Source organism: Mirounga angustirostris, unplaced genomic scaffold (genome assembly GCF_029215605.1).
Source record: "Mirounga angustirostris isolate CCGP_5_RB_7025 unplaced genomic scaffold, mMirAng1.0.hap1 SCAF_12, whole genome shotgun sequence".
In the NCBI taxonomy this organism is placed as follows: domain Eukaryota; kingdom Metazoa; phylum Chordata; class Mammalia; order Carnivora; family Phocidae; genus Mirounga; species Mirounga angustirostris.
In genome coordinates, this window is record NW_026991720.1 from 22,753,887 (window position 1) to 22,776,235 (window position 22,349).

The window sequence follows — 22,349 nt, forward strand, 5'->3', positions numbered from 1 at the left end:
CTCTATCCAAGCAAAAGGCAACAATTTATTTACCTAGAAATGTTTACCTTTGCCCAAGAAACCCACAATGATAACCTAGGGGAACCAAGGTAGGAGAAGAGACGGCAGTGGATCTACCTATAACATTGCTCATCATCTTAATTCACTCTACTGGATTCTCCCAGGGCTGCCAGTTCTGTACTTACTGCTCCATTAGTATAAACATTCTTGGCTGGCTTATCCACTTATCTACCCACCTCCCACAAAGCCCCATGGCAAAGTAGATGCTGGCAGCCAGGAACCGGGCCAGGAAATCAAAGATAGATTTGTCCCATCCTCTGTGAACTGAATTCTAGCCTAAGGGGGTGAAAAATAAAGTTACAAGTTTCTGGAATGTCTATCTAGATTATAAGAGCCATGAGCAAAGTGTGCAATAAGGGGCTATGGGTGCTCAAGTTCTCAGGGATTATGCCGCAGTAAAGCTTGCAGGTGGTGCAGAGGAGAACCATCTTACCCAGGCCAAACTTAGTTAATGATGTAGTCTGGCACTGCCACTCTTCCAATTCCAAATAGAACCTAGTGGACACCTATCAGATTATTTACTCCTCCCCTTCCAGGCCCATGGTGGAGGGTGGGTATTTAGTTTGTGAACTCTGGCCATACTTGATTGATCCAGGGGTGGATCTCTAATGGAAATGGGGAACAGGACTCTCATGTTTATCTTAACTGATACTTATATAAAAGCTCTATGATACAGTCAGGAAATGTATTATTTTAATTTAATTTTATTTTTTTAAAGATTTTTATTTATTTATTTGTCAGAGAGAGAGCGAGCGAGCACAAGCAGGGGGAGCAGCAGAGGGAGAGGGAGAAGCAGACTCCCCGCTGAGCAGGGAGCCCGATGTGGGACTCGATCCCAGGACCCTGGGATCATGACCTGAGCCGAAGGCAGACGCTTAACAACTGAGCCACCCAGGCGTCCCAGGAAGTGTATTATTTTAATTTTAAGATAAAAATAGTGTGGCTCAAAAAAACCAAAGAGTCTTTACTTGAGATTACATAGCTAGCAAATGGCAGGTCTCATGACTTCAAGTTCCATGTGTGTATGTGCACTTTATTTTATTTTTTAAAGATTATTTAGGGGCACCTGGGTGGCTCAGTCGGTTATACATCTGCCTTCGGCTCAGGTCATGATCCTAGGGTCCTGGGATCAAGCCCCTCATGGGGCTCCTTGCTCAGCTGGGAGCCTGCTTCTCCCTCTCCCTCTGCTCCTTCCCCTGCTTGTGCTCTCTCTCTCAAATAAATGAATAAAAGCTTAAAAAATTTTTTATTTGAGAGAGAGAGAGCAAGTGGAGGGAGAGGGAGAGAAAGAATCTCCAGCAGACTCCCTGCTGAGTGAGGAGCCCAATGCAGGGCTCCATCCCAGGACGCTGAGCTCATGACCTGAGCTGAAATCAAGAGTCAGACACTCACCCGACTGAGTCACGCAGGTGCCTCTGTATTTTAAACTACATATAAGTAGGCTGCCTCTCCATGGTGAACTTTTAGGCAGTATGAGACTGAGGCACCATCTCCTGGCCCTCTCTAGTCACCCCAAGTAATCAGATCAGCCTCCTTCTACTTTAGGAACTCTGCCTCTGGTAAACTCTAGTTAACATGCTTCTAGTTCTTGTGGAAGTAGCAAACTAAAAAACAAGCATTTACTCTGTAACTCCCAAGTCCCCAGTTGGCTGGAGGAGTGAAAAGCAATTTGTATTCATAGTAACTGTGACCAGAAAACAATCTGTGGTTTTTTTTTTTTAAAGATTTTATTTATTTATTTGAGAGAGAGAGAATGAGAGAGAACACATGAGAGGGGATAGGGTCAGAGGGCGAAGCAGACTCCCTGCCGAGCAGGGAGCCCGATGTGGGACTCGATCCAGGGACTCCAGGATCATGACCTGAGCCGAAGGCAGTTGCTTAACCAACTGAGCCACCCAGGCGCCCAAACAATCTGTGTTTTGATCCTGCCTCTTACTTAAGTCGTCTCACTAGCATGTTAATCTTGAGCAAGTCAATTAACCTCCCTGAATTTGTTTACTAATTGGAGAAGTGAGAATAAAACTTGTTGTAATATTTCTTACCATTACTGAAGAGATGAAATAAAATACCATATATTTGTTTTATTACAAACTGATCTAAGTAAGGGTCTGTTATTACCTTGAGTTACAAATTCTACATAACACTACAGTTTACAAAGTAGTATAATTGTTACAACTTATGATTTATAAAGATCAGGGCTGGCCAGATAAGGCTGTTTCACAAAAAAAACATCTTCTGGATCCTTCTGCCATAGGGCTAAAATTTCATCGCTGCAGTTTTATTTATTTGAGTTGTGACATTTTTTAGTTTTCAAAACTATTAAAATACAAATACCTCTGTGAAGAGGCCAAACCACACAACCCATCAATTAACACTTCAAGGAAATTAAATTTAACAGTGACAGCTCTAAGATAGAAAGGACTAGGGACACAAGGAGAACTGAAAGGCTCAGAGATGATGTATATTTCCCAACCCATCCCAAAACAGACCTTTGAAATAAACCTGTCCAGAGTCCATACCTGTTTTTGGCAGTGATGTAGGACAAGATATTTTGATTGAAGAACTTCAGGATCAATGGAATGCAGTTGGCAAATACCAAATGTTGTGATACATATTCAAACTGAATTAAAAGATCAAAGCAGAAAGGGCTGCTTATTTGGGGGATAATAGAAAGTACATGAAAAATAGGATTGGCAAGTACAACTCTAATATCCATTCCTAAGAATATCCACTGCCCACTTGTGTTATCAGTCCTCCTGTCTGAGAAGTGGGGAGAAGCATCATCAGCCAGCTCATCCTGCATGGAGGGGGACAATCTGCAGTGTGTGTATGTTGTAAACACCTGACCAAAAGCACAAAACATAAAGAAGGCAGAAAGAAAATCCCACTCCAAATAAATGGAAGGAATTGCTGCAATATTTGTTCCTAAGCTCAACCAGAAAGGAAGGCTCCCTGAGGGAGTGGTCTTCCATACCAAACCTCTGGTTCATAGTGTTTCAGCAGTGATTGACAGAGCAGGAACAGGTGCAGCTTACTCCCAACAACTGCTGGCACCGTTCAGTCCGGACGGATACGGCACATAGCAACCAGCTGAACCACTGGGATGTGGACTCTAGCATGAGTCTGTCTGGTTCACTGCATTACCCCTGTACTTACATTATCAGTATTTTATTTTATTTTATTTTTTAAGATTTTATTTATTTATTTGACAGAGAGAGACACAGCGAGAGAGGGAACACAAGCAGGGGGAGCGGGAGAGGGAGAAGCAGGCTTCCCGCCGAGCAGGGAGCCCGATGCGGGGCTCGATGCCAGGACAGTGGGATCATGACCTGAGCCGAAGGCAGATGCTTAACCGACTGAGCCCCCCAGGCGCCCCCGTTATTAGTATTTTAATGAATGGATCAACAAGAGCTCTTCGGTCAACAGATATTGCACTGGGGTGCTTGAGGGGCTCAGTTGGTTAAGCGTCTGCCTTCGGCTCAGGTCATGATCCCACCGTCCTGGCATCGAGCCCCGCATCGGGCTCCCTGCTCAGCGGGGAGCCTGCTTCTCCCTCTCCCTCTGCCTGCGTGTCTGCCTACTTGTGATCTCTCTCTCTGTCAAACAAATAAATAAAATTAAAAAAAAAATAGATACTACACTGAGAATAAGTCCAAGATTTCTTTGATGGGCTAAGTCCAAGATCTCTTTGATGGGATAAACACCAGAAATAGGGGTTCCATTTTGCTCTCTTGAATTTGGATGGGGTTTGTATCTAGGAAGACCTAGTGGGCAGTGTCCTGGAGTGCAACACCTGGATTTTGCCTGTGATGCACTGAGTATCAGACACAGTTTGCCTCCAGATCCAGAACCCAGACTGCTGGGATAGTACAGACACTGGGTTGAAAAAGCAGAAAACTGTGGTGTTTTAAATCCCTTAGCTTTTCCTGATCACCAAGAAGTAGCCATGGCAGCAAGCCAAACTGCCCTCTGCCCCTGGGTGTGTGGTTAGAGGTGGGGAGTCAGCTTGTGCTGCCCATTTCTCTCTTCTGCTCAAATATTTCCTCCCTGGCAGCTGACCTGGGGTATTTTCCAAAGCTCCAGATGGAGCAGCCAATACATACCCACTATGAAGTTATGGAAAATGGTTTTCAACTTGAAATTTGTCTGTAGCCTTGTTGGGATTCACTGACACTGACACACACTGGCAAGGCCCATCAAGCCACCCACCTGTCTGGCTGTTGATCCACATACTGCCCACCAAGAGAAGCAGACAGAAAAAACATACCCACGGTTCTCTGTTCTTTCTACTAGGAACACTATCTCCCACCCACCCGTACTCCTCCCCGACCTGCTGTTGCTCAGCAAACACTGGCAGAAGAAGTGTGAGCACCCAGGACACCCATAATATACCCAAAGATGTCTCTGAATGTACTAGAGTGGAGAAATACCCTGATTATATAGTCAAACCTGTATGGACACAGACCCTGCAGGAGCCTCTGTGCACCCTGAGAAGCTGCTGTTCTAGCAGCAAGCTTGGTTCTGACTTCTTAGGAGGAAAATGGGGCAAAGACACTGGGCAGTCATGAGGAGCCTCCTCTCCTCCCCATGTTCTCACCACAGAGACCATCCACTCCCTGCCCCCAGGTTCCCTGATATCTGGCAATGCCCACAGTACCAAGTCCAAACTCCTCAGCATGGTGAACAATGCCTTCGTGGGGAAGCAGCTTCTTAACCTTTCTTACGCTCGGCTTCCCCATTTATAAAACAGGGATAAAATAAGACCTACCTCATAGGATTAAGAGAATTAAATGAGATCCCACACGAACTTAAGAGAGTGCTGGGCACATTATAAGTACTCAACAACTGTGTCCTACCATATGTATTATGATCTGCTCCCTGCCCGTCCTCTCCAGCTCCATGGATCACCAGGCCGCCCCATCTCCCGTTACCCCAGGGAGAACCCCAGCAACATTTAAACAGTTTCCAAAGGTACTTTGCTCTCTCTCCTCTGGACTTCCATAGATTAACATTTCTGCTTGAAATGCTTCCTATCTTCCTTCCCTGACAACTCCCGTATCCTGACTCACATCTGTTTCTTTAGGACTCAGGTTAGAAGTCACCTCTTCTCCATTGCAGGTTGGATTACCAGCCAGTGCTTACCTGTTATCAGGCACTTACCATTCCATAACTAGCTATTTATATATCCATATCCTTTACTTCAAAGTCCTTAGGAGCCAAAACTGTGCCTTATTTAGGATTATATCTCAAATGTTAGAAAAGGGCTTCACACATAGAAAAGTTTCTCTACATAGTTTTTCCTCACTTTTTTTTTGTGGAATGCTTGAATCCTGTCTTGCACTGCTTGAAATCTGGCTGGGCACATTCCCAAGAAGCCAAGGATTCCTACCCACAATCCTTGGATAATGTTCAAAGGACAGAGACATCTGCACCTGTCTAGGACAGTTCCTCACATCCCACTCCATACCCCCACGCAAGCTTGTGCAACAGGTATATGGATTCGCTGAGGAGGACAAAGAAGAGGCTGAAAGATGTTCAACTGGACTATAAAGGCCCCTACATCTCCTCTTTGGGACACGGGGCCTGGAGAACACCTGAGACCTGTGGAGAAGTGCTGCTAGCTGCTCACCTGGTAGATATGGTTCAGTTTGAAGTGTTTGAGGAGGAGCAGGAGCAGGGCAGAGATACTCTTTACAATGATCTCCTTGTGCCTGTTCACATCGATGCCCAACTTCATGCTCTGGAGAACAGTGATGCTACAAAGGGGAGAGGAGGAGTGAGTGCAGAGAGTAGCCTTAGAGAACGACCTACAAGGACCCAGGTATTTGGGTCAGAGACAATGTATACAAGAGAGCCAGAACTTGGGAGATCTGAACTTCTGTACTAGGGAAACCTCCAGAGTTCCCACTTATGAGCCTGTTTGGAGAAAAGCTCCTCTGCTCTCTTTGTTTTTCTCTCTCCTTTGGCAAGCTCATCTCTTGGCAATGTCCACCCACATACCTATGCAACCAGTCACTGGCACTGATGTTGCCCTGTAGACCCTCAGTTTTGGGCTAAAAATGAACCCAACCGAGAGCATTGCAGTGGAAAGGGGAGAGCAGATCTCTTTGCTGACAATCCCTCTGAGTGTTATCAAGGTGGGGTGGGGACTAGAGAGATGCTGTAGACAAAACAGCTAGCATTCAGCAGCCAACCCAGGTGAAGCACTCACGGCATCTCCTCAGGCAGGACATCTGCCAGGATATTGATAGAGTCCGTCTTGGCTTTGGAAGTGGGGGCTGCAGCCAGCAGAATCTTAAGTAGAGCAATCTAGGAAGTAGAAAATGAGGAGATCCATCTCTGTCCATCCCATTCAACAGGGCTCTTTTTCCATACCTCAACAGCCCTATGAGAAGTGTTTTAGGGGTGCCTGGGTGGCTCAGTTGTTAAGCGTCTGCCTTTGGCTCAGGTCATGATCCCAGGATCCTGGGATCAAGCCCCACATCGGGCTCCCTGCTCCATGGGAAGCCTGCTTCTCCCTCTCCCACTCCCCTTGCTGTGTTCCCTCTCTTGCTGTGTCTCTCTGTCAAATAAATAAATAAAATCTTAAAAAAAAAAAAAGTGTCTTAATGCCTTCTATGTTCATTCCTCAATAACCAAATCTCTCCAGCCTCCAGAAGGGCAAACAGGTGCCCAGTCCTGAGAGGCCTGCCTGTGAGGCTCTAAGGAGCCAGAAGGGAGCTGTAGGCTGTTCTGCTTCAAGACTGTTCTTTCTAAAGAACATTATGGAAGGAATAGAGAGGGGCAATGCCTAGAAATAAGGTGAGAGATATAAGCACGATGTCACCTTCTCTACCCCTTTCCTTCCTCTAACCCTGACCATCAGCATCCTCACCACTCAGACTGAGGCTATCTAAGACATGACAGACTATGGCCTCAGAGGGACTAGGGTACTTACTTAGAAGGAGGGCCCCCAATACATTCTTCATGGACCCCACCTTATTCTCCACCCCTCCCAAAGAAGGACTTGGGAGTACGGCCAAGTCTTCCTTCCTCTTGGAGAAGCCCCTGAGGAAAGCTCAGAACTCTAATGTGTTAGAGAATGCTTTCCCTCAGGGGAGAAGGCTCAGGGAACAAGCTCAAATAATGGACAGGTCAGCCTGAAACGGTTCTCAGCTGCCTGGTCCTGGAGCAGAGAAGGGCAGCTCTGGCCCAGCTATCTCCTTACCATGTACTGAGGGAGGCTGTAGAGCATGCCCTGGTAGAGGATTTCACATGGCGTCTCTGGTACCACCTCTTCCCCCTACGGCAGGAAATACACAGTTTGCCCGGGCCATTTTCCAGTTGCACAAAGGCTATGTTTTCTTGGTTGTGAAGGGTGGCATGAAAAGAGCACTAAGCTGGAGTCAGATCTAGGTTCCTATCCAGCTGTGTTAATGACTCATTATATCACCTTGGGTAGGTTTACTTTCTCTGTCTGGGTCTTAGTGTCCTCTTCTTTAGGATCACTGGGCCGGTCTGATGTCCTCTGAGGGCTCTTCCAGCCCTGACAATCTATGATTCTGGTTTTCCCATTATCTGGAATCAATACAGAATTCTTCTTTCCCCATCACATGTTGGATCAGGAGCCAGAACACCTACCTAGGAGTTGGCTCAAACCACTGCTTTTCTGGCCACCCATGGGCTTAAGTCAGGGTGCACATATGTCTAGGACACTAGAACAGACACCCCACACAGAAGCACTTCCTGTGGTGTCAGTCTGAGGCCATCCAAGAGCTCTGGAATGCTCGGAAGTGAGAGGTAGTTAACTCAGTAGAGAAGGCTGATAAGGGAGTTGGGTAACCCATGGCCGGGAGAGGCAGGAAGGAGTATTAGTAGGGAAGCTTTTAAGTAGAAACTGTTTTCTTTCCTTCTCCAGTAGTCACTACCACATCCCTTCCTCCTTTATGACCAGCCCCCTCATCCACAACTCTCTTTGTCCTTCGATGACCCCAAGCGGGGGGACCAGGGCCTCCAGTGCTCAAAGGGCTATTCAGGCCATCATCATCCTTGGCCAGTTCAGTTCTTCCTCCCACAAGGTACCTCTATTCCAGGGCAAGGATGACTGCCTTGAGACCCTGAGGCAGGGAGGAATAACCCGGCCCCTGCCGTCCCACATAACTCAACTGCTGCTTAAATGGGCATTCGGTAAACTTAGGCAATAGATCTTTGGGAGAGCAGGTTGCCTTCCTGCTCTCCCAAAGATCTATTTCATACCTTCTCTTCTCCCCTGTCCTCAAACCAATCCCCTCACCCCCCAACCCCTCAATAGTTGCTAACCCAGTCTTATACTTCATGGAGAAAACAGAGGCAATCAGACAGTTCATCTTCTCAACACCAAATCTACCAGGGTCTCTACCTTCCTTCTTGACGTGAAGTATGAACCACCTCTGCTCTATTAAAGGCCAACCCTCCACTTGTGCTGGGGATCTCTCACCCTTGTGCTTTGTCGAATGTATCAGTTCTGCAATTGTCTCTTCTCTCCCAGATCATCTCTTTTAGGACATAAACATATTCTAGTGTCTCCTAGCTATAAAACACTCTTCTCTGACCTCACATCCTCCTTCAGCCACAATCCCAACATTCAACACTGTTATTTCTAAAGAAGATTATGGAAGGAATAGAGAGGGGCAATGCCTAGAAATAAGGTGAGAGATATAAGCACGATGTCACCTTCTCTACCCCTTTCCTTCCTCTAACCCTGACCATCAGCATCCTCACCACTCAGACTGAGGCTATCTAGGACATGACAGACCATGGCCTCAGAGGCACTAAGGTACTTACTTAGAGGGAGGGCCCCCAATAGAGGGGGCCTCTAGTGTCTCCTAGCTATAAAACATATTCTAGTGTCTCCTAGCTATAAAACACTTTCCTCTGACCCCACATCCTCCTTCAGCCACCATCCCATTTCTATCCTCTCTACAATAAAACTGTGTTGTCTGTGTTGACCATCTACCTCCTTTCTTTACATTCCTCTTTCAACACACTCCAACGAAGCTACTAGCCCCACCTCTTCACTTGAGGTTGCTCTTATCAAGGTCACCAGTTATTTTCACGTTGCCTGATCCAATGGGAACCTCAGGTCTTATCCATTTATCAGCAGCACTTGACACAGCTGATCACTCCCTTCCTGAAAAAATTTTCCTTAGCTTTCATAGTATCATAATCTCCCACATTCTCTCCCACCTCACTGAGTGTTTCTCTTACTCTTCTTTTCTGGCTCCTTTCCTGATTCATCCCACCCTCAACACAACTGGTGTGCCCCAAGGCTTTGTCCGGGGTCCCATCCTCTATCTCTATTCCCTCCCTGGGTTATCTCAGCCAGTTCTATGGCTTTTAGCACTGTCCACTAAGCCAACAGCTCCCAAATTTATTTCTCTAGGCCAGTCCTCTCTTAGAACTCTAGACTTATATATTCAATTGCATGGCTGCTCATGTGCATGGCTGCCTAATGGATATCTAAAACTGAGTATGACCAAAATAGAACTCTTGATGAAACAGAACTCCCCATGTTTCACCCTGCTTCTACTCTTTTCTGGTAAAGTCTTTACACAGCAGCCAGTGGCTTTTGAAAATATAAATCCGATCATGTCACTCCCCCGCTTAAAATCTCCAAGGGCTTACTTCTGTATTATGAAACAACTTCACAATCCCTATCTTTGCTTACACGTCCTTTGTAAAGTGGTCCCAGGCCACCTCCCTGACTCCATCTCATACAACCCCATCCCTCACCCCTGTGTTCCAGCCACAGGCCTTCATTCACTACCCCTACTACTCCAAGCTTGCTCTCACCCTTGTTAAAGCTATTCCCTCTGCCTAGAGTGCTCTTTCCCCCAATATTCCTATGGCCAGCTCCTTCTTGTACCTCACATTTTAGCTTAACTCTCACCTTCTCAGAGGTCCACCTATCCTGACTGCCTAATTGACAGTAGTCTCCTACCTGACAGATGCCTCTATCATGTCATCCTATTTAAATTTTCTTCATTGTATCTTCCATTCTCAATAGTCTTGTTTCCTTAATTACTTACTTTCTTTTTTCTCTAACTCTAATGTATCATGAAAGTAGGGACCTTGCCTTGCTTGGCACATCATAAGAGCCCAACAGCATGTACATATGCTCTGTGATAGCACTGCAGATAGATTTCCTCCTGCCTTTCTCCTGGGCAGGACCCCCTTAACTCACCAAAGACATGGGGCATTTCTCCAGATCCTCTTCATTCTTGATCTGAACATCTGCAATGGAGATGTACTTGTGCTGGGGAAGAAAAGATATCAATTAAGAGGGTGAGGTTACTAAAAAAAAATTTTTTTAATTAAAAAAAAAGGGAGGGCACCTAGATGGCTCAGTCTAAAGAATGTACGGCTCTTGATCTTGGGGTTGTGAGTCTGAACCCCACGTTGGGTGTAGAGATTACTTAAAAAAAAGAAAAAGAAAAAGATACTGAGGGCCCCAATTACATATGTACCAGCCTCTTGCTTATCTTCCTTAATGATAAGGAAATGTCCTGTATATGGTTTGTCACCCCAAATAGAACATGAACTCTTTGAAGGTAGGAGTCTTATTTACCTTTGTACCCTTAACATTGAGGCCGGTGCTTCATATACAGTGTTTCTGTTTATTCTATGTTCCCGTATTTGTTGACGAGCAGAAATACTTAAGTATTTACCTTCAACCAAAGGGCAAGGGGAAGTGAAGAACAGGTCCATGTCCCTGGACCACTACCCTGAGAGTTTTGCTGCATGTGAGTATGCCTGTGTGCATGTGTATGGAGTGATGATGGGGTGAGGGAGAGTTCAGGGTCTGTGCAAGAGATGGCTATTTTTACTCTTTGTGCTCGTATACACTTTGGATGCAGAGAAGACTGCTACTAATCCTGGGCCTTTGGAAGTTGGTGGCCTTATAGGGAGAAAGAAGTGAGAGGAAAGGAAGCGAGGACGAGAAAGAGAGAAAGAAGGGTAGGAGGAGGAAAAAGGCATGAGAGGAAGAAAGAATAACTTTTTCATCTATCTGAATGTAGGAAAATGGGTAAATAAGAAGACCTAATTTCTTCCTCTTTGGCCAAAATGCCTGCAGGGGAAATACAGAATGTGTCTGGTAGAAGAGCCAATAACCAGGACTTTGGTAATCAAACTTGAATGATGGCTCCCTATCCCTGAAGACTGAGAGCCCACCCTGGTCACCTGCTTTAGAGTCTTCACACTCTCGTGGATGGGCCTGGGTAATCCAACCAAGGTATCTGTGTCCCTGTGAAATGAGAGATATACCAGATCATAAGCATCAAAACTATAGAGAACTACTGATGAATCACTGACCTCTATCTCTGAAACTAATAACATATTATATGTTAACTAATTGAATTTAAATTTAAAAAAACTATAGAGAACTACTTATATCCCCTGGAGTTACATGGACCATGCCACTTTCAACATGCGGTATTCTGGATTTTTCTCTGCAAGCTTCCATGTCCCCCATTATTGCTTCAGGACACAAAAAGAACAATGCCACACAGAAGTGTTCCTGAAAATTAGGATTTTTGTATAGTCTTTTGGGGATTTACTTTGTCAGGGAGTGGTAGGTTCCTTAAAAGGGCATGTAGCCCAACTACAGTGAAACACGGGAACAAGGGCTTCTCCATTTTGTAAAGGCCAGCCAGTGTGAGGAATTCATGAGGGAGGAGATATGGGGGAAGACTGGATCTGCTCTGACCATGTTGCTTCTTCACAAAATTCTGGCCTATTAAAACAGGAAGGACCCCTAGGGACCATCTAATCCAACACTCTCATGAAGAAATTGAAGCCCAAGAGGGAAATGACTTGTCACTCAAGGTCCTACACCTGGCTAAGAACATAAGAGTTCTTCTAGGAAACTGGGAGGAAAAAAATTCCATGGCACCAGCCCAGAGTCACTAGCAGATGCCCATAGTGGCTCGAGGTTACACCATAACTACCAGGCAACATCTCTCATTCCAGCCACCCACTCGTCTGGCCCCCTAAGAACCACTCTATAGCCAGTTCTGACGATCTAGTCACTTACTGCCCCAGAGTGAATCCGATGAATTTGTTCCTGCTCATCTCCAAGAAGTGCTCAATGTCCTTCTGTCTGAGAGGACAGTGGAGAGACAATTCCCAGAAAAGGAAAAAAAAAAAAGCAAACCTTGAGAGACAGAACCTTTCTGGACTCCTAACCCTTTGATTGGAGGATTAGAGCAGTGGGGGAAGATAAGAGCTAACAGAGGAAACTTCAAACCCAGGAGTTCTGACTTCTAGTCCAGCTTACTGAGACTTGAACATGTAGATCACTGCACCCTGGGCCTTCAGTGATTCTAATCCCAAAATTCAGGGTTCCCGGAGTTATCAAACCTACCTGACCTTTGGGGCCCAGGGTAGGCCCTTGGGAAAGGCCACCCGCTCAGCAGAAAGGGATGCCTGTGAGGGTGGAGGTGGCACCAGAGGATCTTGCTCTAGCAGGTCTAATTCTCCATCCAAGGTTCGTTCTCCATCACCAGCAGACTCCTCTTCCTCCTCTGTGGCTGGTTCCTCAGTCTTAAAGAGATCTCTTTCATTGTAGATGTCCAGGCTGTCCTGCTTAGTGAGGAGTTGCTGGGCAGGGGTTGGGAGGGTGGAGAGAAGGTGTACAGAGATCTCACTCTGAGCATCCTTGTCTGAGGTCACCCTCTACCCATAAGCTACTAGAGTTTAGGATACATGGAGTAACAACCCAGCTCTTGTAAGAATATCCCCTTCCCCACCTTAACCCTAGTATATCCACCAGGCCCAATCCCAGGACAAGCACCTCTCAGGCAACCAAGCCTATGTCTGGGGAACAAAGCATACATAATCCCAAAGTCAGGTACTTAGCTTTCAAAAAGCATGGGTTTTTTGGGGGTTTTTTTGTACTGTACTTTCCTTCCTTATTATGCTCTGCTTAGGTGAACATTCAATTAGTTTGCCTTCTGTGAGCTTACACCAGCTGGCTGACTGAGGAAGAGGAGGACAGAGGCTTGCTGCTAGGCAGAGGGAAGCAAGTTTGGAATTTTAAATCTTGTCAAAGAAAAAAAGATTGGACAGAAATAGGCCAAAAAGTTAACAGTGACTGCCTCTGGTTTATTAAGCTTGTAGGTGATTTTCTTTTTTCCTCCCTTCTTCACATTTTTATATTTGTTCCAAATTTTGTACAATGAGTAAGCATTACTTTATAAAACAAAAAATAAAGGTTAAAAAAAATCACATTGCAGATTATGTAGACTAGATTACTGAACATGACTGTCTGGTCACCTGTAATTGGTGAACTCAGGTATTTCAGGGAGGTGAGTTTGTGGGTACATGGTCAAGTCTCAGTGCAACCTGTCATTCTGACCTTTCCAGGGATGCAGATTATACCTAGAACACTAATCAGTCACCTCCTAAATGTAAGCCTCTGGTTCCAGGGCCAGACAAGAGCATGGCTGGCTCAGAGTAAACCTTCTTGCTATCAATATAATGATAAAGCGCCTTACCCCATGCACGTGGATTTGCTGGGAGCCCTGTTCAGGTGATCTGGGTCCCTATCTCCAGGATTATGCCCTAACTGTTGGCCAGGATAACTCGAGGCATACCAGGTCTGGGCCAATGACCCTGTAGCAAGATATGGATCTATGATGTAATATGAACAGTGTTACATCATGATAGCCTGGGAGCCTTCTGGAGTTGGGAGACAGCGGCCAAAGTACAGACTCCAAGGTTTCAGGTTGGTCACAAGGCCAATCAGAGGTAGGATGAGCCTCGTCATTTACTGCCCTTTCCTACCACATCCAGAGTAGCTTGGAATCTTAATTTTTGGCCTACTAGTATCAAAACACCACTGTCTGCTTTAGTTCGTACCCTTCGAGAACCACGGCGGCCTCGCAGCTTAGAGGGTGGTGGTGCCAGCTGAGACTCCCCCAGGTCGAGGGTGTAAGAGGGCGGGGAGGCAGCACGCATGCTCTTCACCACCTGGATACTGTCTTCAGCCAGTGGAGGCAGGCCCAATTCTGCCCGCTTCTGTACTTTGAGAACCTGTAGATGCTCAAATCCACCAAGGGTAAACTACAGTATAAAAGGGGCAGAGGAGAGGAAAAGAGGGAAGTCAGAGGGAACGAGGTCAGGGAAATGTGAACGGAGAGGAAGAGCCACACTCTCCAGTCCCCTTGTACTCCCTTCTTAACTAAGAAGTAATAAAACAGGAAGGGACAAATGTAGTTACTATCCCCAGTCTTAGAAGCTCAGGGGTCATGATAAAGCATTATTTACTGACTCAGGGCTGGAAACATCACCAGGAATTAGGAAAGGGACTTCTGGGGGCTTCCACTGGAGAAAAAAAAAGGGAAACTGTGTCCCCTTTTTAAGGAGTACAACCAGATGCTATAAAGCCCGAGTCACTCAATTTCTTCTGCAGTCAAAAGGTAGTTCCCCCCTATGAAGCTTGCTCTGGAGGGTATGTTGTTCAGGCAGTCCTGTGGGGTGGGAGCCAGAGGTGAAGGGTCAGATTTAATAATTAGTAACAAAGCTGTAACCATACACTTAAAAGGACTTCATTTTTTTTAAGATTTATTTATTTATTTTAGAGAGAGAATGTGAGCAGGGGGAGGGACAGAAGGAGAGAGAGAGAAAGAGGGAGAGAAGCAGATACTCCACCGAGCGCAGAGTCCAACGCAAGGCTCGATCCCACGACCCTAAGCTCATGACCTGAGCCAAAATTAAGAGTTGGACACTTAACTGACTGAGCCACCCAGGTCCCCCAGGACTTCATTTTTTTTTTTAAAGCAAATCCTCTGTTTATCTGGATGGAGGGCAGGCAGTAAATCCCATTTTATAGCTAGAAAAATTGAGGCAGAGACAGTTGCCTGAGATTCCTCGGTATCAGCAGAGGCTAGATCTCCCAACTCTCAACCAGTATTCTTTCCATGAAATGTCAGCTCTATCATGGGAAGGTGCAATGACACCCTAATCATAGAGTGACATCTCCTGTCAGTCCAAAAGAAATAGGTAATCTGCTGTGACACAGAACATACGATTTCTCTCCATTGGCTAACAGCTGCTCTCCCTATTCTTCTGCCTAGCTCCAGTCTCCTGGAATCAGACTAGAAGAAAGTGAGGTGGCAGAGGGGCACCGCTGATCTGATGAGATGGGCGTGGGTAGGAGGGGGGTGGATCAGCCACTTACCATGACCACCTTCCAGAGCAAAAGCAGGACCTTCTTTATGGGGAAATGGGGAGCCAGGCCGCTGCAGAACTTGGTAACCATGGAGAAAAGCAAAAGGGCAAAAGGTTCCTCATTATGCGTGGAGAAACCTGGGGAAGAGGAGAGAGAGAAGTGAGAAAGTGAGGATGAGAGTGCTGAAACCCTGCCCCTTTAACCCTGCTTCTGAATGCAGTGAGGAAGGCTCTTACCTCCTCCAAGAATTTGAGTACTGTTCCTTAGAAGGCGGCTTAGAGAATCCCCAGAGGGAAGGGGCAGGAAGGGAGGCCATGGAGGTAAAATGGCTTAGCTCCCAAGCTTGAGGGTGGATACCAAACTAGAAGTAATAGTACTAAAGATGTTCCTTTCTGGCCGAAGGACTCAATGCATTTTATAGATCACAACTCACTTTCCCACATCAGTCTAATATATTTTAAAAATCCCATAGGCCTTCATATCTTATCCCTGTGTGATGACAACATCAATATTTTCAAGGCGATTCAACTCATTTTTTCATGTGAGATTGATGATGAAATGGGAGATGGATGGCTGTTTCCATTTTATAACCAAGGAAATCAAGGCACAGAAATGACACATGATTGGTACTAACTCATAGACACAAGGGAAGTTAAACCAGGTCCTCACGCCTGCCACGCAGTGTCTCTGCCCTAAAAGAATGGATGCTGGGCGCCTGGGTGGCTCAGTTGGTTAAGCGACTGCCTTCGGCTCAGGTCATGATCCTGGAGTCCCGGGATCGAGTCCCGCATCGGGCTCCCTGCTTGGCGGGGAGTCTGCTTCTCCCTCTGACCCTCCTCCCTCTCATGCTCTCTGTCTCTCATTCTCTCTGTCTCAAATAAATAAATAAAATCTTTAAAAAAAAAAAAAAAGAATGGATGCTAATTTGGAAAGAGGAGGGGAGGAAGGAAGGAAAGGAGGGAGGGAGAAAGGAAGGAAGGAAGGAAAAGCTATTTGTCTCTTCTCTGCAGATGCGCAGAAGCTATGCTTCCCCTCCACCATCAGCACCTTATCCCTACCCTTCCTCAAGTGCCACTTCTTACTCAATTCAGTGCGGAAGGTCTCCCGTGCTGTCCTCCACCGGCAGGAGTCTGTCTCTCGCTCCAGGCGGATATTTTCCACCAATAGGTACATGACACTCAGCAGCACCCTGGGGTTATAGAAGGGTTACAAGAGGTTCCCAAAGCAGCTCCCAGCCTGTAGTCAGAGACCTTGGGGATGATCTCTGCGGGAGCCCGACCCAGTGGAATTAGCAACTACTAGCAGTCTGGGTATATCTGGGACTTGGGCAAAGGGTAACCCATTGTTAACTATCCCTTGTTTTATTCCCAGGGCCAGCTCAACTTACCTGAGCTCTGTGCTATCAGCAATGGAGATGGCTGGTTTCCGAAGAGCACTGCTACAGGCCTGGCTGTTGCTGCCATGGGGGGAGGGAGAGAATAGGAATTCATAAGTCCTCTTTACACCCTGTGTCCCTACTTATCATATACATAAATGTGAGTACCTGCTATTCCCTGGCTATGTAGCTAAGAGAAATTGGTCTAAGGTAAAGGAGCCCACTGAATTCCTTTGCCACCTCAGTAAACCTTTATCTGTGGTGAAGATGGGCAAGGGCAGGATCTCTGATAACCCCTCCACTTACAATCCACACTGTGCCTAGCACTGTGCTGAACACAAAATAGATGCTAAGCAACCCTTTTTTTTTTTTTTTTAAGATTTTATTTATTTATTTGATGGAGAGAGAGAGAGACAGCGAGAGAGGGAACACAAGCAGGGGAAGCAGGAGAGGGAGAAGCAGGCTTCCTGCGGAGCAGGGAGCCCGATGCGGTGCTCAATTCCAGGACCCTGAGATCATGACTTGAACCGAAGGCAGACGCCTAACGACTGAGCCACCCAGGCGCCCCTAAGCAGCCCTTTCAATCTGCCCTCTTTAAACTCCTGGGTAATAGGCACGAGATAAAATGAGGGATCACTATAGTGGTAGCAGCAGATAAGGCCACCTCTAGAGCTATGACCTATGAGGGAAAGAATTGGGCACAGCAACAGAAGTTGGTCCTGTCCCTCTTGGGTCACGTTCTCAGGTAGAACAGTCTCCTTCATGGATTCCAGAGTTAGGCTGAGTTGAGAAGGTGTTTAGATATAAAGGGAACCCACCTAGGATAGGACCCTGAAGCCCAGGACTGAAGCTGTAAGTGGGGCAAAAGCTGTTGATGAGCCCAACCTCAGGGAAGAGGACAGACTATCAGAGAGCATGGCTGGATAGAGGGGAACTGTCAGTAAGCTTTGGGCTGAGGTGTGAATAGACCCTGCTCCCACAGAGGTCTCTATAGTGAGGGAATCAGCATAGGACATGAGGCACACTTCAAGGAAGGAGGTTGTCTAGGCCGGCTCTCCCCTAAGGTTTCTCACTCGATTTCCATGTGGAGTAGCTCCAAGAAGGCTGAGAAGGTCCCCATCTGATAGAGCAGGAAGCAGTTGTACCTGGACCAGTGTAGTACATCGACCTCCGAATCACATTCCCCAAAAGTGCCTAAAGAACCAGACAGTGTCATATGGGTTGAGGGGTACCCAGTTCTTTCCACCCTGCCCCATGATCTTAAGTCTATCTTCCAACACCTTGCCCAACAATTAGGCTGACAAAGTACGGCAAGGGCCCTCCAGAACCTCCTTGAATGAGGCAGGAAAGAGGAGAAACAGTCTCCAGAGTCAGGTCCAATGTGCTTATCACTGGCCCGTCTTAAGTTTGAGTTCCCTGGGAAGCAGATCCAGAGAGGATTCGAATGCAAGCAGTTTATTTGGGAGATGATCCCAGGAACCATTAGTAGAGAAGTGGGGAAGTGAGATAGGGAAGAAAAGGCAGCTAAGGAGCTGAACTCAGGTTGGGGGAAGCTCTGGGAAACAGTATATGTTTTATACCCTCAGAATCATCCCACCCAAGAAGGGTGAGGTAATTGGGCTATTCATCCACTACCTCCTGTCATTCATTGATCAGTGCTACTGGACTAGGGGAGCACATTAATTCCCTAGCACGTCCTGGCTACCCTATATGGACTGCAGAGAAAGCCCTCAGGTAAAAAGTTAAAGGTACTAGCAGTTGGAAGTTGGCCAGAGCACCAGACCCGAGAGATAGGGTTAGCCACTGCCTTGTTTGCTATCGTCTTCCCTTTACCACTCTTATTCCTATCCATTTATTATTTTCTTTTATAGTTTGTTTGTTTGTTGTTGTTGTTGTTTTAGCTCCCAGCTAGTTGGTTCTGCCAATAGTCCTCTTATTATGATCTCAGGGCATATTTTTACTATTCCAGTTAGGTTATCTCATTTCTCTTTCCAACACCTGGCTAATAGGTCTCTTCTGGGAAGGTTTTCTCAATTAATCTCGCTGAGTTCTGATCCCATTTACACACTGCATCTGCTCCTGCTGCTATACTGGCTTGAACTCTCTAAATGCCAAGGAGAAATAACGCAGAAGGTCCATGTGTGAATCTGGGGCACCACACTACCTCCCCTCAGTGGAGGTCAGTGCCATAGCTGAAGAAAGAAGCCTCCATGCTCAGCTGGTGGTACATCAACTCTAGCCACACTGACTCTCTTACTAAATCTCCACATATGATTATAGCCCACATGAAGGAAAAAAGAACTTTATAAGAAATCTTGCCATGCGTGGCAAGATAAAGGCCAATTCCAAGGGATCCAACATAGTACCCCCACCATCTCCTTAACTTCCTTATAAGCATCAGGTTACTCCTAGCACTTGACAAGATCTGTCCTTGAGAGGCAGGGGCCTTGCTTTCTTAGCATGGCTTGCCTCATCCTAGTCCTGATAACAACATTTCTCTCCCTAGTTTTCACCCAGCTCAAGCTGGCAAAGGTGGCCACTCGCCTTGGGCCAGGTACAGAACAGCCCGGGCCACCTTCAGTCGCCGTTCCCTACTGACCACCTCCAGTCGGTCCAGGAGTCCCATCACATAGGCCTTCTGGGCATCTTCCTCCAACTCCAGCCACTCCTTGCCCTGCACTGGGGAAAGAAGGCCATACAGATCCAGTGTCAGCTTTTGCCTCCCCTTCCTGGAAAGGTTCCTGATAACATACCCATCTCTGATCCCCACCCCCAACAAATTCTTCTCTTCAAAAGCTTTCTTTATTTAGCTGAGAAAGAATAAGAGATTGGAAAAGTAAAGGACCCACAAAGGTCTGGCTGAATCCACTCTGCAGCTCATCTTCCTCCATATCCCCTTTATTCTCCACACAGAGCCTATTCTGTCCTATCTCTCTGCCTTTTCAAGGAGTTCCCTCTCTCCCTACATATCCAATTCCTATTCATCATTACAGATCCAATACTAAATTACCTCTTTCCCACTAATGCTCCAGCCAGAAGCTCTGTCCCCCAAGATACTACCCTGCCTCCAATCCCCCCAAGATATCTTTTACTTCTCTTATGATACTTACCACTTTCCTTTTGGCTTCAGTGAGTTTTGTGATGTACACACCTCCCCTCTGCCACTGGACTATAATCTCTTTGAAGATTCTGCAAATTCACTTTCAGCCCTGGCCCCTGCATCTCACACAAAACAGTTCTCACCACACATCTGTTGAGCTGCAAACTGAATTCACTGACCAAGTAAGGAGATGGAGGTCTGAGAGGATCAGTGTGGACACATGGAATTATTATTAGATGCAATTAGGAGTGAGGCAGAGTTGGAGGCAGGGATTGAATGTTAAAGTCAAGGACTACACTAGGCACAGAGTTCAATCAGGCAGCAAGGCACCAGCCCAGTTCCCATCCCTCTGTTCTCTGGGCCCTTTATATCAGTGAAAGGGACCAAGCTCAGGCTTTTCCTGCTTCCATTCCATGGCCTCTCCACTTGAGCTATAGGAAACTCTGTGTCCCATATGGAAGAAGGGATAGAGAAGTGGTTATGGAGAGGATGAAGAAGAATCATACTTTGTTTTGGGCTTTTTCTAGATCGGGCTGGGATATTATGGGGTGTGGGGGAGGAAAGAAGGTCTCTATGAATAAGAATCTGGGATCACCTTGAGTCTTGAAATCTTCTTCAAAGCACCTCCTGTTAGTGGTGAATTCCAGGTTTTCAGTGTAGCTATATAATTCTGTGTTAGGAAAGACAGGACAGAGTCACAAACATTCAGCAGACCCTTACAGAAGGGGCCTGGGGTGGAGAGGGTGGCATGAAAGAGCTAATGCTTCCAACACATTCCTGTGTCCAATTCAATCCAGAGCCAGCTTCCTCCCTTTCGGAGCAGTTAAAAATAGCCACTTGTGTCCCTGGGTGATTAAACCATCAAACCTGTCCTCCTCCTGCCAGCTGGCTGCTACAGCAGAGAAGGCAGTCTTCAACGCTGGTGAGGGCCAGGAGAAGGGATGGACCAGAAAGGGCTTACTGTCATCAATCCTGTTTCTTAGGGCTGCAACCCTTCTGCTTGTCAACCCAGACTGAAACTATCCTGTCTCTAGGGAAGAGAGGGGCAGCACAATGCCTGAAATTTAGAGGCAAGATCCTTGTGCTATTCACGGAACCAGAGTAAAGGCTGGAGAGTATGTGTTAGATGGCCCTTTGGGGTTGGAGCCAGTTCATTCTCTCCCTGCTGAGTTTCCTCAAAGGGTATAGAAGTTTAGGTTCCTGCCCCTGGCCACCCAGGAAGACACAGCATCAAACAACATAGAAGCAGCTATTGTTGCCAAAGGGCTGCTTATGCCCAAGAAAATCTAACTTTGTTAACAATAGGCTCTGAATACAAAATGCAGAGTTTATGAGAAATAAAATGCCTTTCCTACACACACACACACGCCAGAACATTATACCAGGAAGTACCCTCATCTTACAGAGGATAAAGAATTGAAGTTGAGAAGTCAATAGGTGACAGAACAGATTTCCTCAAAACTCTGTAACAGACCCTTGCTGGAAATTTAACTAGGTCGTAGATAATTCACAAAGAGAAATTCACTTATGTTCCAGCCAGCTGTCTAATGGTTGAGAAACACCTTGTCTGGGAGCCAGGGCTTTTGAGTCCTGAGTTCCAGAATCCTGGATTGACCAGAAGCAAATCCCATCTCTGACTCTGATATTCTTCAGTGCTCAGTGGGTAGTGTGCATGTATGTTTTTTAAGAGCACAGCATGAACCCAGTCAGAAAAGGGAGCAAGGCTGTTAGGTACTAAAATATTTTTGTTTTTATTTTTAAATTTTAGATCATGAATTTTCATAGATATAGAATACATAAGATACCTGTGTATCTTCTACCCAGATTAAACAAACGTTTACACTTGTTATATTTACTTCAGACATCTTAAGTTTCCTTTTCCTCCCCAGTCTTATTCCCCTCTCAAGATTTAACCATTTTAATGACATTGGTGTGTATCCTTTACATGCCTGTTTTTCTACTTTTCCTGCATATGTATATACCTGTAAACAACATGACATTGTTGTGTTTGAAAGCTTCTATCCAAACAGGATATTATATATATTATTTTTCTTAGAAACAATTCTTAGTATGTCTTTCAATAGTTTTTTACATAACAGTGTACTGAACACATCCATTTACTTAACTGACACTGTTCTTAATCAAGTGTGCAACTAGACTTCCCAGAAATATCTTTTAGGTTTGTGTGTTTAAGCAGTATTCGGATGCATGTATAAATTATTTTGTCACTGCTTCTTTCACTCTCAACACTATGTTTTTAACATTTATTGATATTGAAACATATTGATATAGATCAATTATTCTAACGGCTAAGTGGTAGCCTATATTGATACGCTACAGTTTATCCATTCCCCTGAGTGGTTTTAAATTTTTCATAATGGCCACAATAAACATGTTTATACATGTTTTCTTGTGCCCAAATGTTCTTTAAAGTGTACATCTAGAGTCACTGTGTCATTATGTGTGCATCTTCAACTTTGCTAGATATGACCAAATTGCTTTCCAATTTTATATTCTGCTCCCTCATGCCAAGCAGTGTATAAAAGTACTCATTTCTCTGCACCCTCACTAACTTCAGGCTTTTAAGTTTTGCAATCCGATGGATGTGAAACAATACCTCATAT

General features: G+C 45.8%; 1 protein-coding gene across 4 annotated transcripts in view; it reads right to left on the reverse strand.

Annotated features, from left to right (window-relative positions):
- The window catches only part of STRIP2 (striatin interacting protein 2), a 52,954-nt gene that overhangs the window by 22,735 nt on the left and 7,870 nt on the right, over nt 1–22,349 (reverse strand). Inside the window, exons 1-15 of one of the 4 annotated variants that reach the window (XM_064574962.1) lie at nt 19,736–20,248; nt 19,170–19,304; nt 17,699–17,819; nt 16,638–16,706; nt 16,333–16,439; nt 15,260–15,387; nt 13,939–14,142; nt 12,443–12,678; nt 12,113–12,178; nt 11,260–11,323; nt 10,262–10,333; nt 7,268–7,342; nt 6,272–6,369; nt 5,690–5,816; nt 2,580–2,680 (exon numbers count right to left, since the gene is read on the reverse strand). In XM_064574962.1, coding sequence (XP_064431032.1) covers nt 2,580–2,680; nt 5,690–5,816; nt 6,272–6,369; nt 7,268–7,342; nt 10,262–10,333; nt 11,260–11,323; nt 12,113–12,178; nt 12,443–12,678; nt 13,939–14,142; nt 15,260–15,387; nt 16,333–16,439; nt 16,638–16,706; nt 17,699–17,819; nt 19,170–19,251 — 1,550 coding nt within the window. In that variant the 5' untranslated portion in view covers nt 19,252–19,304; nt 19,736–20,248. Of the gene's footprint in view, nt 1–2,579; nt 2,681–5,689; nt 5,817–6,271; nt 6,370–7,267; nt 7,343–10,261; nt 10,334–11,259; nt 11,324–12,112; nt 12,179–12,442; nt 12,679–13,938; nt 14,143–15,259; nt 15,388–16,332; nt 16,440–16,637; nt 16,707–17,698; nt 17,820–19,169; nt 19,305–19,735; nt 20,249–20,320; nt 20,396–22,349 lie in introns of those variants that run through there. The other 3 variants (XM_045865206.3, XM_064574960.1, XM_064574961.1) reach the window with 3 other exon arrangements.